This window comes from Salarias fasciatus, chromosome 22 (assembly GCF_902148845.1).
Source record: "Salarias fasciatus chromosome 22, fSalaFa1.1, whole genome shotgun sequence".
Classification (NCBI taxonomy): Eukaryota; Metazoa; Chordata; class Actinopteri; order Blenniiformes; family Blenniidae; genus Salarias; species Salarias fasciatus.
In genome coordinates this window covers 15975760-15994616 of record NC_043765.1, presented here as the reverse complement: position 1 = coordinate 15994616, position 18857 = coordinate 15975760, and the positions used below count along the sequence as shown (strand labels likewise).

The 18857-nt window shown below is 43.1% G+C and overlaps 2 protein-coding genes across 2 annotated transcripts; both read left to right on the top strand.

Moving 5' to 3' along the window:
* Positions 1-10687: 10687 nt before the first annotated feature.
* Positions 10688-11173, top strand: LOC115409929 (lactose-binding lectin l-2-like). The gene has a single exon (XM_030121277.1). It carries the CDS (start codon positions 10688-10690, stop codon positions 11171-11173), a length of 486 nt encoding a protein of 161 aa, XP_029977137.1.
* Positions 11174-18081: 6908 nt separating this feature from the next.
* LOC115409601 (ladderlectin-like) lies at positions 18082-18570 on the top strand. Its single transcript, XM_030120844.1, has one exon. It carries the CDS (start codon positions 18082-18084, stop codon positions 18568-18570), a length of 489 nt encoding a protein of 162 aa, XP_029976704.1.
* Positions 18571-18857: the final 287 nt, after the last annotated feature.

Below are 18857 nucleotides of genomic sequence, written 5' to 3'. Positions count from 1 at the left end.
ATAGGTTTCCTCAGCTAACAGCACGGAATTAAATCTCCATTGTTTAATCCGAGCGGATTGAAAGGGCAGTGCTAAATCAATAGAGACTGGGGCATGGTCTGATATTGCAATGGTATGATAATCCGTAGAAACTATTTTGGCCAAAAGCCTGACATCCAACAGAAAAAAATTGATCCGAGAATAAGAATGGTGAACGTGGGAAAAAAAGGAGAAAACTTTAGACTGTGAGAATTTATGTCTCCATGGGTCAGTGAGCCCAAACTGCTGGGACAGAGAGAGTAGCGTCTTTGCCGCTTTTGTGAGAGGGGCGGGTTTGTTAGAAGATCTGTCCAATAGAGGGTCTTGTACAAGATTGAAATCGCCCCCCACAACTACATGGTGATCCCGAATGTCTGGGAAGGAGGAGAACAACCTAGATACAAAAAGACTGTCATCCCAATTGGGACCGTAAACGCAAACAAAAAGAAAAGGCATTTCCTGAAGTCGCCCAGAAACCATGACATATCTACCATTTGGATCCAAAACTGATTTCTCAAATTTGAAGGGGAGGCCTTTACGAATAAGTATGGCGGCCCCCCTGGCTTTACCATTAAATGTTGAATGAAAAACATCCCCAACCCAGCGTCTTTTAAGTCGTGCAACATACTTATTGAGCATATGAGTTTCCTGAACGAAGTAAATATCACCTTTGAGTTGGTCTAAGTGGGTCATTACACGCTGCAATTTAATAATGTTTCCCATCCCCTTCACATTCCACGAAACAAACCTAAGTGTTGTGCCCGCGGTTGTCGTACCTTGTGTCATTTATAGAGATGGGGGAGGGGAGGTACCGAGCGCCTGACGGGAACCTGGAGAAATAAGGTGGGTATGGCAGGTCTCTGAAAAAGTGAAATAAAAGAAAAAGGCAGAAAAGAACAAAAACAGGAAAAAAGGAGTAAAAATAAATAAAATGAAAAAATAAAATAAAATAAAAAATCCCATTGGCCTTAGAATATCCCATATTAACAAAAAAAATCCAGTGTCCATTGCACAAGGGTGTCCAACACACCTGGGGAACTTCCAACTTGGTTGAAGTATCAAAAGTCCAAGTCCCCAAAATTAAGGCATCCGAATAATGGTCATGGCAGTCCAAAATTGTATATAAAGGATTCTTCAGAATAAGGCAGACCACCTATAACTGTTCAACCAAAAACAAAAAACAAAAACAGACACATGTACATCTGTAATATTCAGCAGAAGTGATAAAATCTGCTTGAAACAAAATAAAAGTGGAAAATTTTCCAGTTGTATTTTTGAAGCCAAATTAAAATTCATAAATACCTGAGTGGGTTAGGGTTAGGGTTACCCAGCTATGCCATTCTGTGTTAGCGCTTGGCACCCCCATGAACTTGATTAGAATTCCACAACTTTTAAATCAAAGTAAAAATTCCTGTAATTCATGAACAAAGTCACGTGTGGCACTTGACTTCAGGGACAGCAATGCAGGGCGAGAATCCAAACATATTACTGCCAGAGTTCAATTCTCTAACTGTAGTAAATCTGAACTCACCGCTAACAGCTTCGGCAGATCAGTCTCCTCAATGTTGAGGGAAAGATATTATTTGGGGTGGTTGCCCAACGGCTCTCTGTGTTTCTACAGAACAACAATGTAATCGATACAGCAGTGCAGAAAGCAGGAATAAGAGGCTTCTCAGGCTGTATGGAATATGATGATATCATCTGGCATCAGATTCAGAGTGCCAAGAGGGATAAGAAAAATCTCTATGTTGTATTCCTTGACCTTGGAAATGCTTTTGGCTCGGTCCCCCATGAGATGCTCTGGATAGCATTCAAGTTTTTCCATGTCCCGGAGAGTATCACAAGGCTCAGTACCCTAGCAAGGGTCCCTTGGGGCCCCAATGAAAAAGTAGCAGGGGCCTCTACAGGGACTGTGTGACAGGCAGTTGTTATGTGCCCCAGACAAGCCCGTGGCGAGCGCCCTCGTTCAGCGGGTGTGTGTGTGTGTGTGTGTGTGTGTGTGTGTGTGTGTGTGTGTGTGCTATGTCCTCACGAACCATCGGAATGGTGGTGGTGGTGGTGGTGGTGGTGGGGGGGGGGGGGCGGCTGTCATCACCTCTGCCCTAGCCCTGCTGTTCTGTCGGTTGTTTAGGTCAAACTATTGGCCCACTTGGGGCCCCTCCTGGCTAGGGGGTCCCAAGCAATTGCCTGCCTTGCCTAATGGCAAGCTACACCTCTGACAAGGCCAGTCAAGGCACACTCTCAAGACCTCCAGTTCTGTGTGATGATGCAGGTTGGCTGTACTGGATGGCAGCAGTTGGAGAAAGGCATCATGGCGGGATGGACCATCTCACCACTGGCCTTCACCATGGCAATGGAACTCGTCATCCAAGCATCAAAGTGGGTGGTTGGAGGTCAGTGATTGGACAGTGGACTCCGACTACCTCCAATAATAGTGTTTCTGGATGACATGACTACATTAACAACTACGAAGGCATGCACCAAATGGCTCTTGAACAAGCTCCAAGAAAACATCACATGGGCCAGGATGGAAATCAAACCCAGCAAATCCCGCAGCATTTCCATCACGAATGGTCGGCTCTCTGATGAGAGTTTCAACATCAAGGGAGAAGTAACACCAACAGTGCAAGAAAAGCCCATCAAAAACCTTGGAAGGTGGTACAATGCCGAACTCAAAGACACTCAGCAAGTGCAGGAGCTCAGGAAGAATACAATCAAGGGCCTCGAGCAGATTGACAGCACTGCCCTGCCTGGAAAGCTGAAGCTCTGGTGCTTCCAATTTGGCTTACTGCCCCGACTTATGTGGCCAATCGCCATGTGTGAGGTGAGTCTGTCGCAGGTCAAATGTCTTGAAAGAATGGTGAACACCCAGGTGAGGAAGTGGCTTGGGCTGCCGAGGTGCCTGAGTAGCATTGGGCTGTATGGGAGGGGAGCCCGGGTATTGCACATTTCCAGTGTGGTCAAAGAATACAAGAGTGCAAAAACAAGACTGGAGATGACACTCACAGAATCTCAGGACCCTGTGGTAAGGGCAGTTGCACCAACTCTGGCCACAGGGAGAAAATGGACTCCAGCTGCTGCAGTGGCTGATGCAAAATCCGCCCTCCAGCATCAAGACATTGTGGGCCATATCCAACAAGGCAGAGGGGGCTTTGGCCTGGGAGGATCAAGAACAACATGGCAAAAGGCTAATCCTGCAGAACGCCGACTCCTGGTGATAGAGGAAGTGCACAAGCAAGAGGAAGTGAGTAGGTGTGCCAGAGCCATTTCCCAGGGCCAGCAAGGCCGCTTGACGAGATGGGACGATGTGGAGAGGAGAAAGATCACCTGGACTGAGCTGTGGGGAATGGAATCAAATGTGTTGAGCTTCATTATCAGGGCAACATATGATGTCCTGCCTCCTCCCACCAACTTACATTTCTGGATGGGCCAAGATCCAGCCTGCCCTCTGTGCTCAGTACCAGCTTCGCTCAAGCACGTCTTGGTAGGGTACAAGACCAGTCTGACTCAGGGCAGGTATACCTGGTGGCATAACCACGTTTTGAGGTACTTAGCAGTGGAGCTAGAGGCCAAGAGAGTAGCCATCAACACCACGCCTCTCCACCCCAAGGACCAGAGCAAGCAGACCATATTGTTTGTACGGGAGAGAGAGAGGCAGGCACCAAACTCTTGCTCTCCTGAGCTCAGACAACTACAGGGAGCCAGAGACTGGGAAATGCGTGTTGACTTGGACCACTGTCTGATATTTCCATCTGATATTGCAGCAACCAACCTACGTCCAGATTTGATCTTCTGGTCAAAGTCCCAGGAGCGCTCCTTTCTCATAGAGCTCACTGTCCCCTGGGAGGTTGCCATGGGCCTTTGAACAGAAAAAGCTTCGTTATGCTGACCTAGTAGCTGAAGCTGCAGCAAGAGGTTGGAAGGCTGAGGTGTGGCCAGTCGAACTAGGCTGCAGAGGCTTTGTAGGCCACTCAATCATAAAACTCCTCAAAGACTTTGGAATTAGTGGGAATGTGTCAGATTGTTTTGTATTGAATGTATTTACATGTTAAATCAAGCTAATTGAGTCAGCTTTCTGTGTTTTAGTTTCCCCTCCCTTTGCACAGCCAATCCAGTGGACAACAGTAGAACATCTGTCTTCATCTCAGGAAACTGTTTGTCTGACTGTTGTACAAATAAACCCAGGACAGTAAAATTACACATTTCCAAACCTCTGTGGTATCAGTTTTATTTCACTGTGATATTCATGGTTAATTCAATTCAAACTTGCTCATTAATCATTTACGGAAAGCTTTTTGAACTCATAATCGAAATGCAGTTTTGATCTTCTGGGTGCGTTGTGTCCAGATGGAGCCCACAGTCACCCTGAGTTGAATGCAACATAGATAATTGAAAGATAGACACTGGATGAACATGTGGAAATACCATTAAACTAACTAGAAACTTTATCAAAAAGTCATAAAAGGCAAAAAAATTAGCAGAACTTCTTCTCTTTCTTGCCTCCAATACCTAATTACATTAAAAAATGAATTCCTGCAAACTCCACTGGATCACAGTCATTCCATTTTAGCAATAATTAAATATATAGAATGCATATGGACACAGTGACTGTCAGTCATAACACAAAGTTTGCCAACTTCAGGACTGGTTATGCAACAACACATGAGGCTATTTGCATGATGAGAGAGAAAAAAACAACATTCACAATGCAAGAGATGACATGTTGAAAGCTGAGAAAGACATCGACTACACTGAGCAGAGGTCAAGTACTATACGTGGCAATGATCACCATCAGCATCAGTGAGCATGAATGAATGAATGAATGAATGAATGTCTTGAGTCTGCTGAACCCTCCAGACTGATCTTCTCTGAGATTTCTGCTGTTGGAGTGTTGGAACATAAACAACAAAACTCGACATGCCTCAAATCCCAGTCTGGATAACTTTATAACTGGCTGTAAAAATTGCTGGAACGCACAAAACAAACTAACCAATAAAAGACACGTGAGCTGTGTGTATCGCACAATGGCCATAAAGATATATAAGATGAGAAGTCTTCAAGTTCCAGTAAATCATTGCTTTAATTAAACAGAAGTGACTAACATCATTTTACTGTCATACCCGCTCCTCTGGCACTATGGAGCAGGCCTGCTTTGCTGCTCTCTCCCTCTCCTCTTCTGTCTGTCGGTGAGCAGGCAGCGTGGGCGGCTCATCAGCTAATTGGAGTCACCTGTCCGGAGAGTCGCCTCATCTGTTCCACCTGCTCTGCTGTCTATTTAAGCTGGCTGCAGTCCACTCTCCAACGCTGGGTCGTTGCACTCCCTCAGTTAGTTCTACCAGGTGTCTTCGTGTAAGCCCCCTGTCCATGCTGAGTATCCTGTTTCTTCTTTTGCGTCAGCCTTGACCACCCTTGTCCTTCCCTCGCCTGCCACCTGCTCACCTGGCTGCAACAGAAGCAGCACCTCGCCTCCACGGCTGCCAGCGTGCAGAACCTTGGCCCTTGGACTTTTCCCTTCCAGTTTCAAAAATAAACCTGATAAATGGGCTGTATGCAGAACTCAATCACTTCCTGAACTTCAGGAGGCTCTTTGCTTCCTGTCTTTCATGATAGGATGAGCTAATTAATGCAGGTATGTCTGACCATTACTGTTGTGGTTATAGTGGTCAGGGACACCTGGATTAATCAAGTTGTCCTATCATGAAAGACAGGAAACAAGGAGCCTCCTGAAGTTTAGGAAGTGGTGAAGTTGTGCATAGAGCCCACTTCCTGTGTCTGGCTGCCTTCTGCACCTGAGCCTCCGTTTCACATTCCGTAACATTTAATTCACAAAATGCATTGTGTTGCTGAATGTGGTCAAAATAAAAGCTGTAATTAAATTTAAAGAAACAACTTTTACCACACTCGTGAATGTGATTTTTTTTATTTCTTGTGAGAGACTGAATTTTTTGCAAAATAAACAGTTGTCTTGATTTTCTTTTTAAGTATGCGCAATCTTGAGAAGCAATCTTTTGTCACAGCAGAAGGAAGTATTATAAAGCACCACCTGTCTAAAACATGAAACACCCTCAATCCCTCCCCAGGCTTCAGCGAAAACCTCATCTTTTATAAACCAGGCAGGATCTTTCACTTCTTAATGCCTCTCAGGCAGAAAGCTCCTGAAAGCAATGAAATAGTTCATTAAATGGAAGATCTTTAAGAAAAATAACAAAACTCCATGTTGTTGACTACATTATGTAATTTTCATTCTGGAATAGTAATGAATTTTTTTAAAATATCTTTAAGAACGTTGCTGCCCCCACGTGGCGAATCCAGGTAAAGCCATGAGTACAGTTTACAGATCCACATTGCACCATGGTTAAATCAAAAGATGAAGACCATACAGGACCTAATGCAAGTCAAGACATGTATTTGTTTTGTTTTTAAGACAAAAAAAAAATCTAAATACTTGAAAATATTACAACTAAAGGCAAGCAATAGTACTTCTCATAAAAGTTGACTGAAGACTGAGTAAATAAACTTCATTTGACTGTATGGCACAAATCATTGGAAAATGAGTAAATATCTGGCAATGTTCTGACAAGAGTACATTTGTACAACTACAATTCTGATAAGATTGGTACAATATTTAAATCCCCCCCCCCAAAAAAAAAACAAAAAAAAAAAAAAAAAACAGAATGTAGTGACAACTAAATTATCCACATGTTCACAACAGCAACAACAACATACAATGATCATAATCAATGTTACAATTGCATAAAATCTGTTAAGCCACGGAGTGATGTTTGGGTCACGGAACAGCTGGCCGTTGATGAATAATTTATCCACGGCGATGACGGCGCGGGAGCCCTCCGAGATGGATTTTTTTCCTGATCGGGAACAGAACTCTGCGCCGATCCAGGCTCTCCTTCGGGAATTGATCATTCACGCCGTAGTGGGTTCCCTTCAGCTGCCGGCCCTGGCTCTTCACCTGCTCCTTCTGTTTAAAGTTAACGATTTTTTTTGTAATTTGGATCATTATTCTAAATTTTTGTTCGGTAGCCCTGATTAAATTCTAAAAACTTTCTGAATGAATTGTTAATAAGTAAAAGCAATAGTAGTAGATGCTTGGACAGGAACAATGTAATATCGTCTATCACCACTAGGGGGCAGCCCCCGCTGTGAGACGGCTTTAGGGTGCCGCGTCTCCTGCTTCCTGTTACTCGGCAGAAGCAGAGAGCTAAGGCAACACAACTATAGTCTCCGTCTCCTTTCTTTATTTTATTTACAGTTGCATGTCCAGTCACCGATCCTCCCCCACAAAATAAATATAAACTGTTAGTGGTGATCGTACCGGCCCGATACCTGCAACATCTGCTCTCTGGAATATCAGCTATGTCATCCCGTGTTCACACTTGGCACCCCCATGAACTTGATTAGAATTCCACTACTTTTAAATCAAAGTAAACTTTCCTGTAATTCCAGTCTTCCAGTGAAATGTTGCTTCATTAAATAGAAGTAACTGTTTAACTGCAATTTACTTCCTGGTTCTCTGAACCAGGCAACTTCAATCTGACTGTGTGTGTGTGTGTGTGTGTGTGTGTGTGTGTGTGTGTGTGTGTGTGTGTGTGTGTGTGTGTTCTTGTATTTCTATCCTTGTCGGGGCCAAATGTCCCCACAAGGATAGCAAAACGTGGAACGACGTGCCTTGTGGGGACCTTTTTCCGGTCCTAAGTAGGAGAAACAGTGTTTTCTTGACCATGTTGTTGTTACTGAAAAAAGTAAAAGTGCAAAAACATTTCTTTAGGGTTAGGCTTTGTTGTGGTGTGGGTTAGGGTTAGGGTAAGGGTCAGGGTTAGGGGCTAGACATGAATGGGAGTCAATGGACGGTCCCCACAAGGATAGAAATACAAGACTGAGCGTGTGTGTGTGTGTGTGTGTGTGTGTGTGTGTGTGTGTGTGTGAGAGAGAGAGAGAGAGAGAGACCTGTGCAGGGTGTGTTCAGATCCAGCTCCAGATCACTATGGTAGCTGGACGTATTGTTGTTGCAAATTTTATCTGCAAAAGAAAAAGAGGAAAATACTGAGAGAACATTCTTCATTGGTTGAGCTGCACAGTTTTAAAAAAAAGAAATTCTCTTTTATTATCACTCAAGGATATTTTGATTGAGATTGCAAATTCACTGATAAGTCCAATCATTCCAGAGAAAAAGCAAGGCCTTCCTGTCATCAATATACTAATAAATAGTTTATTACCCTTCATTTTCTTCCATCCCTCAGTTTGTGTAAGGTGCTGTCAAATAAACTTTTTATCAACCTGAGAAATTTTCTCAGAAAACTCTTCGTACTAGTTTAGAACTACAGTTTTTTATTTTTATAACTTCCTTGAAAAATTGACTTATGCATTCCTCCTGCAGAGGCAGGCCAGATGGGGAGTCAAATCAAGTCACATTCCTCACAGACATTAGGGATCTGTACCAGAGTTAATAACACTAAACCTGTCGACCGTATCAGACTGGTTAATGTTCTGGTATAATAACAGATTATATGATGTTTTTACATGATTCTTTACAGTCTAATCAAGTGCACTGATAAGATGTTTGATCCTCCAATAAAGAAATAAAAACTGAAACGTGACAAATTTCCTTCATGTGTCAAAGTTCAACAACCATTAAAAACAAGGACATGTTTGATTCTTTTATTGTATTGGTTGAGTTAAATCAAATACTCTTAGCTCCAACTGCTTATTACATTTTTTAATAATTAAACTTACGATAATTTCACTTTGAACCAGGGGCATCACTACATTTGGAGTTCAGGGGCTCTTAGAGCCCAGGAGAAGCACAAGATGTGAGCAAATGTAGCGCACGAGCACAAAACTTCACAAACAGCCAACAAAGATTGAGTTGATATTCATTGTTGTTTCATTTTTTTATAAATCACATACAACAACAAACTTAGGTTTACACAGGTGTATATCTACATATGGCTAGTAATGTAGCTGAGCTGTGGACCAATAAAAACTCTGACATGACTGACACGTGTCAGGTAAATCTGTGATCATTGCTCGCATCATCCACAGCTCCTGCTGCTGCTTAGTGCTTCTGTTAACAGACTGTGGAAACGTTCAAATAAGTCCTCTTCTTATTTAGTGGCAGAGGAGGATCTTCGAGTCTCTTTGACATCCGTCACCGTCACCCTTCTCACTAATTTAACCTTTTAGTGATGTGAGTGACTAAGTTGTGAGTTATCTGCCGAGTTACAAATTCTGCTACACTGATCTTAAATATTTCAGTCTGAACATTCATTCGTTTGGCATTTAGGGTTAAAATGCCAGCTAGTGTTTAATTGACATGAGGATTAATGAGGCTCCTTGAAAAATGTTCTCCTCTGTAAGAGGTCCCTGGATCCAAAAAGTTTGAGAACCCTGGTCTATACTGTGGCTCAGACAGGTGTTTATTTGTCAGACACGGAGCATTTGGTTGAGTATTACCTGGGATTGTCAGCTGTTAGCTGAAGTTAACTTGCTGTTATACTACCAGCAGTGATCAACACTTATTTTCTTGAAAAACCTTCTTCTATCTATTTTTCATTCATCCGTTCACTTTCTTCTCCTAATGCTGTTTTTATTCGGCTCTGCATTTTACTTGTGACTTGAGGCACGCAGTTGCAACAGCCACAAGATCAGACATCAGGTCTATTTTCTCTCCATACGGCAGCCAGCACACCAGAGATTGGATGAGAGACGGTGGACCCGTGAAGTCACATACGAGTACGACTGGATGTCGGTCCTCCAAAATAAAAATTCCCCCTTGCACTCCACGACATATACTTGTCTGGTGGGGATGGTAAACCTCTGGTGAGGACCTCCAGATCCACTCGAATCTGGTTGAAATACACGTCTTTATTATAATGGGGCCTAATGTCAGTAGTCATATGCATATCTATGGCCATATATCTATGCCTCCTGCTGCGTGACGTAATTTTCTGCTGTGCATCAGTTCTGGATCCGAAATGCAACCAGTGTAAAATTGCCCTTCAGAATAGGCCACTGCTTTTAACAACTCAAGAAAAAAATGAAAGAATTAATGTCTGTCATTTAGAAAGTAGAAGTTGTGGACAGTCATCTGTTAATGAAAGTGTTTTTTGCTTTGAAACATTTATTTTCAACGATTCAGGAACACTTCCACACTCTCCATATGTACTATTCTTTTTTCTTCTTTTCATTTGAATTTATTTGTACAGGTAATCTCACTGAGACAGACATTCATATTTTCAAAACAGAACTCTTAAAGGGACACTTCTGTAATTAATCTGTGGTTATTCTGTTGGCAGTGCCATGAATATTTTAATCCAGATTCCCCCTGAGCTGCTTTCAGTCAGGGCAACTGTGCCTGGTTTGACCTATTTTGACCTTTTGCCTGTGATTCCAATCGCCATGACCGTATGATAGGAGAGTCATCCCAGTAATCAATGGGAGGCAGGAAATTGGCGACAACAAGCCAAAAAAAATTTGATCACCAATTTTTATTGACCTGAACAAAGCTGTTGATAAGACTCTCTCAGAGCAGCTCCGCCTCTCTCAGGGATATAAAAGACTTTCTCCTCTGTGTGATTCAGTCTCCTCAAACGGCTCTGAACAGCTCCAGCAAGACATCAAGGCCTTCTCACTCAGAGACATTTGAAGCTTCATCATGATGTTAATCCTCTTTTTGTGTTTCCTCGCTCTTTGTGCTGCGGCTCCCTTGGAGGAGAAAAACACGAAGCTCCAGCGTGGCGGTTGTCCACCGTTCTGGTACGGCTTCAATGGCCGCTGCTTTCGGTATGTTGCGGCTCACCGGACCTGGATTGATGCAGAACGCCACTGTGTGTCTCAGGGAGCCAACCTGGTGTCCATCCACAGAGTGCAGGAACACGAATTTGTCAGATTGCTGATTGCGAACTTTGACTCGAGTCATGGACGCACCTGGATTGGACTCACCGACCATCATCAGAATTCAAAATGGATATGGTCTGATGGATCCAGGGTCGACTTTTTCTTTTGGAGTCCAAGACAGCCAAACAACTATAGAGGAGAGTCATGTGTTGAAACCAACTGGGGACCGACTAAGAGGTGGAATGACTATCACTGCAATGCGAGATTTCCATCTGTTTGTGCATTACGCACAGCTCGCCCTTAGCTGCTCAGAAGATCTTGTCTTGCTTCATGCGTTTTGTTCTGTGATTTTAAATCCCACATGAAGACAGGTATTTGTATGTTGAACATGTCTTACACACAAAATCAAATGTTTATATTGTTCTTTTACTTTCTTATGGTTGTGTTTCTTGTTTTTTCCCAAAAATTACTGATAATGTTCAATTTGATTGTCTTGTTCCTTCGTTGTCCGTTTTCTTCCCATTTTCCTTATTTCTTTCTGCAGTTTTTGAAGAAGTTCAGAATTGTGTTGTGCTCAATTTCATGTGGAAAAAGACTGTCGGCTTTTTGAAATTCTTTAAACCACCACTGCAGATAAATACATGTTTGCACAATTGTTTACTTTTACAAAATGTCATTCATTACATTTTGAATTTAAAACACAAAACATAAAGACATTGAGAACTTATTACGTTGTTTTGTCCTGAATGTGTGTTCATGTTGAATCTATAGTTAATTCAGCTTTCTGTGTGTTTTAGTCTGATCTCTCTTTGCAATGTGAATCATGTGGATAAGAATACAACATCTTCTCTCAGAGTCTTCAGAAACTGTTTACCAGACACTTGAGTTGCTTACAGTCCATAAAACCAGGACTTCACAGTGATACAGTTTAATCATTTCAACTTGATTGTTAATCCTTTAAGAAAAGCATTTCGAAGCAATAATTTTCCTGCTGCTTTGACCTTCTGTGTGACCCTGAGTTAGATGAAACAACATAGACACTGGATGAGCATATGGAAATACCATTAAATTAGCTAGAGAATTTATCAAAAAATCATGAAAATCAAACAATTCATCAAAATACCCTCCTTTTCTTGTCCCCAAAAGCAAATCATGTTAAAATGCAGATTTCTGTGAACTTTGGTCGATCACAGTTGTTCCAGTCGTTCCATTTTAGTGATAAATGAATATAAAGAACACATATGAAGAAACAAACACAGTGACTGCCAGTCAAATGAACACATTTTTAACTTCAACTCCTCTTGTGCTGTCTGGTAAAGTTGAATTTGCACTTTTGGGATCAATCATTCCTTAACAAAAAATCATTAACACCAAAGGACACCTCTTTCCTGTCGTTGTGAGGTGGACAATATGTTACAAGCTCTCTTTTATCAAAAGTAGCTGTCTTTCGCTCAGCAGAAATAACACTGATCTCTTCATTCAGCTGACAGTGATCTGATGCCCAGGAACCATCTGTAAATTGCAAGACGCTGCAGCAGTGAAGACAGATACCACATGTAGCAAACCCCAGCTGGACAATGGTGAAGCATACTGATGTGTCATGAAGCTTTCATTTATGCTCAGCCTTGAACATAAATTCATTGTCCTTCTGTCCTTCCTTCAGGAAACACTGAGAGCTACAGGAAGGATAAACATGCACAAAAATGATACGATGAACTCAAAATATAAACATAAATGAGTTCACATTGTGTTCCACGCCATGTTCTTAAAGCGTCATAAACAAATATAGACTTGTTTCTATTCAGTCACATTAGGATTAGGTTTAAAGTGCAGGTCCTGTCACAGCAGGTGAAACAGAGGCTCAGACGCAGATAGGCAAACCGACACTGTAGGACTGGGTTTAACGGGTTTATTGACTTGGCCTGGTCCAAGGCCCGAGTCTGAGGCTGTGGCTGCGCCACCGGCAGGCGTGGATGGGTCAGAGGTTCAGGAGGCCTGGTGAGCAGGTGGCGGGCGAGGAGGTAAACGAGGTGGTCCAGGCTACAACGGAGAGGGTACGGGGTCAAGGCACAAAAATCCAACCCAGACTAGGGAAACTCACAGACAGGACAACTGACTGAGGTGGAACAACGATCCCGCATCGGAGAGTGGACTGCAGCCAGCCTAAATAGGCAGCATCACAGGTGTAACAGATGAGGCCACTCCCCCGACAGGTGATGCCAATGCACTGATGAGCCACCCACACAACCTGCTCACCTACAGGAGAGAGGAGAGAGAGAGAGAGCAGCAAGGCAGACCCACTCCCTAGTAACAGGAGTGGGCCTGACAGTACCCCCCCTTCAATGTGCGCCCCCTAGCGCACCACAAAACAAAAAAAAAAAACCAACCCGGGCGGCGGGGGATGGAGCGGAGGGCAAGCCACCCCTCACAAAGGCCCAAACTGAAATGGGGTCCAAAAAACAAACAAAACCCCTCACAGGTACATCACCAACTAAGCCCTTAGCGGGTACACGAAACAAAGACGCTGGTTCACAAAACTGGCAGGCGCACAACACAAAACTCTGGGTCACAAACTGGCAGGCGCCCAAAGCTCTGGGTCTCAAAACTGGCAGGCACACAAAAACACAGAGGGCAAGCAGGGAAACTCAGATCAAAACAAAGGGAGGTTCGAGTGGTCCGCCGCCTATGAACGACGCTTGGCAGCTGAACGTTTCTTCTTAGACCGACGACACTGACTACTCCTCTGGAGATGGGGTTCTGTGCCTCCCTCGCTCCTACTCTGCTCAGATGGGAAGAGGCACGGAATGTTCAGGGTGTTGTCAATGTCCGGATCCAAGTCCCCACCCCCAAGGTCATAACCGTCCTCCTCAGAGCTGCAAAAGGGGGACCCGATCAGCAGAGGACTCAGTGGGGTACAAGTGGTGGACCAAACCCAAGGACTCGGAAGACTGGCCGGCGGAGAACTGGTGGCCGGCGGGGAACCGGCGGCGGCGGCCGGCGGAGAACTGGCGGCCGGCCGGGGACCGGCGGCGGCCAGCCGGGGGCCGGCGGCGGCCGGCGGCAGCCGGCAGAGAACTGCACCGTAAACTGCCCACTGTAACACTCCAGGGAGATCGGTTCCTCACCAAACAGTCTGCCAGGAAATGCCCTAGCTGGCCACAGTAAAAACACCTTCCCTCACAGAAACGTCGCTCCCTCTCCTCAGGAGTCAGGTGTGGCCGCCTGACCTGTGTGGGCTCAGGAGTTGCCTCCCCTGGGGAGACAATGGAGTCCCCAGCAAGGCTCCTGGGGGTTCTCCACCAGTAGTGGCGACGGCCGGTGTCCCAGGGCCCCTCTGTACTGCGGAGGTGATGGCGTGCCTCCTGGCCTCCCGACAGCGACGACTCCGAGACAGCGTCCTCGCCACCAGCGTAAAAGGCCTCACAGGCCCGGGATAAGGCCAAGGAGAAACTCTCCAGGCTATCGCACGTTGGGGAGTGACGGTCCCATTCCTCCGTGGCCCAGGTCTTGGCTCTCCCACTCAGGTGCGAGATGATAAAAGCTATACGCGACCGATCAGAGGGGCAGGCGGAGGCCCGGAACTCAAAATGGAGGCTGCATCACAGTTGTAACAGATGAGGCCACTCCCCGGACAGGTGATGCCAATGCACTGATGAGCCGCCCACACAACCTGCTCACCTACAGGAGAGAGGAGAGAGAGAGAGCAGCAAGGCAGACCCACTCCCTAGTAACAGGAGTGGGCCTGACAGGTCCAGGTGTATTTCTGTTCACATATTTGCTGCAGTCGTCCTCTGTCACAGTCTGACTGTCAGACACACAGCAGGAAGACCTGCACAGTATTCAGACAGTTCTAAAGAAATATCACTGTTCAGGGGCTGACAGGCAACATCAGCATTCTTTTTGGAGTCTTTAATAGACAGTTTTAATACATTAATTCTACATATATTTTATGAAATCAGGTTTGTTTGTTTTTAATGATGTTAGATACGTGTGTGTTCTTTCTTTGTTGCTTCTCTGAAGTGGACACCTTTGTCCAACACAAACAAAACAATCTTCCTGTAGTTTACCTCCTATTATTTGATTGGGTCCTACACTTGGAGAATGTTAAAAATAATCTGCTTCTCTTCTTGAACTCACTAAAGTAGACAGTATTAAGTATTAGAATGAATTTCCATTCAGTATGTGTCAATGCTTACTGTCAATTTAACACAACTGTGAAACTGAAGGACAAGTATGTTTTAATGTAATCCTGCAAATTAGGCTGTAAAAAAATAAATCACTGTCCTGAATGTCAGTGAGAAGCAGTAAAGTCTATCAAATGCAGCAGAAACTGCAGTGCTACTTTTATCTGAAATGTTTTTCCCTTTTTAATTTATCAACTAAGTGAACCACACTGGCGGAGATACTGACGTGTGCACATCACAAAGCACCACAACCCAAAGTTACCCACAATGGTATGACCCTACCTCTTAGTATTTATTGAGCTTTGGTATAACACAATTGTTTAATTGCAAAGATGTTTCTTTATATATTTAAAAAAAAAAAATGTTCTGGCCCTTCCTGGGCAGTGGAGAGCAACCAAGTCAAGATCCTTTGGGACTTCAAGATTCAGACCGACAAACTGGTGATGGCCAATCAGCCTGACATAGTGGTGGTGGAGAGAGAGTAGTAGGGATGGATGTAGCAATCTCCAGTGACGGCAACATCAGAAGTGATGGGGGCACAGGGGGCAGTAACCCCCAAGCTGGATGCATGGCTCCAGGAAATACCTGTAACAACATCTGAGATCTCTGTCCAGAAGACCACGGTGCAAGGAACAGCTCAGATCCTGCAGAACCCTCAAGCTCCCGGGCCTCTGGTGGAAGACCCGAGCTTGAAAGCTTGCTCAGGAAGGGCGAGAACACAGTTTTATATAAATATATGTGTGTGTGTGTGTGTGTGTGTGTGTGTGTGTGTGTTGTGTTTTGCAAAATACTTATGATGTGTCACATATTCACGTATCAGAATATTGATTAAATGCTCTGACAAACGGGTACCACTGTTCAATAGTTGACACTGAGGGCGACCGCTCGATGCTCCACCGCTCTGTCAGCGCCGATAGGGACTCATGGTGGACGTAGTATCTACTGTCTACATCTATGAATGCGATACTCTCTGTGGATGGAGTTCAGGAGAGATTTGGGAAAGGCATGAGTTCCTCTGTGACTCTTACTGTCCAGCTCTACCTTTTTTTCACAGACAAAATATTTCTTTTTGTTGTTGTAATCACCGAGCCTGGGACCCGTAACGTTGATGCTAAAGTGACTTTCATGGATCCGACACAAAAAAACACAATTGGATACTTGTTTCTGCTTGTACTAAAACCAATTCACTGTTTTTAATGATCTTTTTAAGGACTGTCGTACAATCACACAGGGAATGACATTCATCTAATTTTACAAAAAAGGATGTTGTTGTGATCATCTCCACTGAAGATGCACAGATGATGTTGTACTGTGTTTGGCTTGTACAGCAAACTGAGAAAAATAACCAGTCAAACATATTTTCAGACTTCAGGAATTTTATCAGAAAACTGTATTTTTTTTTTTTTTTTTTTTTTATTATCACAAAAAGATTTCTGTCTATTTTTCATAAATTCCCTGATGAATTTACCTCTGCATTATTCCTGACAGAGGCAGGCCAGATGGGGCATCAAATCACTCAGTCAAAGTTCATCTCTTAACTCCATAAAAGTCACGTTCCTCACAGAGATTAGAGATCTGTGCCAGTGTTGATAACACTAAACTGGTTGACCGTATCAGACTGGTTGATGTTCTGGCATAATAACATATTTTATGATGCTTTAAAAATAGTTGGCTGGACACATTCATTAGTTTTATTTTAATACTAATCAGTTTCCTTAATTGCACTGATAAGATTTTTTATCCTACAATAAAGAGATTAAACTCAAATGTGACAACTTTCCTGAATGTACCGAAGTTCAACAACTATCTAAAAACAAGGACATGTTGATTTGTCCTCATTGTTTTCTTGGTTTAGTTGAGCCAAATACTCTTAGCACAGCTTATTTACTAAATTTGGATAATAAGCAAATGATGTTTCAACAATTAAGAGAATATATGGGTACTTTGACAAAACAACAACAAAGTGTTTTCATCAAAAGTCATAAACACCTTCTCCTGCCTACTGTACTTGTACTTTGCGCTAGACTTAAAGAGCAGGATCAGTCATTATGCTCATGTTTGACACAAAACCAGACAGGTGAGATTTGACAGGATTGAAATACAAACCTGATGTTAGAGTGATAAATCACAATTTCTTACAAATAAATAATTAAAAGCTTTTGAGGAAAGCTTTTTTCCTTTTTGGTTTGTTTTGACATTACTCATCCTAAATTTAATATCAAATGTTGATGTAGTGTAGTGTACAATTGATATTTTACGTCATAGATTGATTTCACTTCTAACAGTCAGAGAAAAATAATGAATGACATTGAGAAGGTAGAAGTTGACATCTAATCTAATTGTTTTTTGCTTTGATATATTTATAGTCCAAGCGTCAGGAGCCCTTCCACACTCTAGTCATTTACTATTTAGTTTTTTCATTTGAATTTCTTTTGGTGATACATGTAATCTCATTGGGACAGACATTCACATTTTCAAGAGAGGCCGTTTGAAGAGAAAATTTGTGTAATTATTTTTGTTAACACACTTCCATCATACTGAAAAGGTCTTGGGTTGAATTTGAGATTTTTTTTGTGGAGTTTGGATGTTCTTTACTATTCGACACTGGAAAAGAAATTTGAATGCACTGTTAATTTGTTAGCTAAGAGTATTCTGTTGGCAATACCATGAATATTTGAATAGAAATTCCTTCTAATTTCAGGATCTTCTCCTGAAGCAGAGGGCAACAACTGACCCGATATTTGTTTTACCTTTTATTTGTGACTCCACTCACTATCATTCATATAATTGAACTAATAAATGACAAGCAAGAAATGGCAGGAAAAAGTAAAAAATACACTGTATATTTCATCACAATTTTTTATTGACCTGCACAAAGCTGTTGATAAGACTCTCTCAGTGCAGCTCCGCCTCTCTCAGGTATATAAAAGACTTTCTCCTCTGTGTGACTCAGTCTCCTCAAACGGCTCTGAGCAGCTCCAGCAAGACATCCGAGGCCTTCTCACTCAGAGACATTTGAAGCTTCAACATGATGTTTTTACCGTTTTTGTGTTTCCTCCCTCTTTGTGCTGCGACTCCCTTGGAGGAGAAAAACATGAAGCTCCAGCGTGGCGGTTGTCCACTGTTCTGGTTCAGCTTCAATGGCCGCTGCTATCGGTACGTCGCTACTCACCAGACCTGGATTGATGCAGAACGCCACTGTGTGTCTCTGGGAGCCAACCTGGTGTCCATCCACAGTCGGGAAGAACAGAACTTTGTCGAATCACTGATTCAGAACTTCGACCCGGCTCAAGGACACACCTGGATTGGACTGACCGACCATCATGAGAATTCAAAATGGATGTGGTCTGATGGATCCAGGGTGGACTTTGTCTTTTGGAGTCCTGGAGAGCCAAGCAACCATGGAGGGCAAGAGTCATGTGTTGAAATGAACTGGGCTACATATAAGAAGTGGAATGATACACTATGCCCTCACAAACAGCCATTTGTTTGTGTATTACGCCCAACCTGCCCTTAGCTGCTGAGAAGATCTGGTCTGGCTTCATGCATTTTGATTTGTGATTTTAAATCCCACATGAACACTTGAGTATCTTTGTCCTGAAATAATAAATAATGCCATATGTGTGATACAAGTGATCAAATTAATCTGTTATGAAAATGAACTGAAGATTCATTTCAAGACTTTACAAGACAATTCACAAATATTTTCACTGCACAAATGTATTTGTATGTTGAACATGTCTTGCTCACAAAATCTAATTTTTATATTCATCTTTTAATTTCTTATACTTGTGTTTGTTTTGC

Coding starts and splice junctions, on each gene's coding strand:
- LOC115409929 (XM_030121277.1), top strand. CDS start 10,688: ATGATGTTAATCCTCTTTTTGTGTTTCCTCGCTCTTTGTGCTGCGGCT.
- LOC115409601 (XM_030120844.1), top strand. CDS start 18,082: ATGATGTTTTTACCGTTTTTGTGTTTCCTCCCTCTTTGTGCTGCGACT.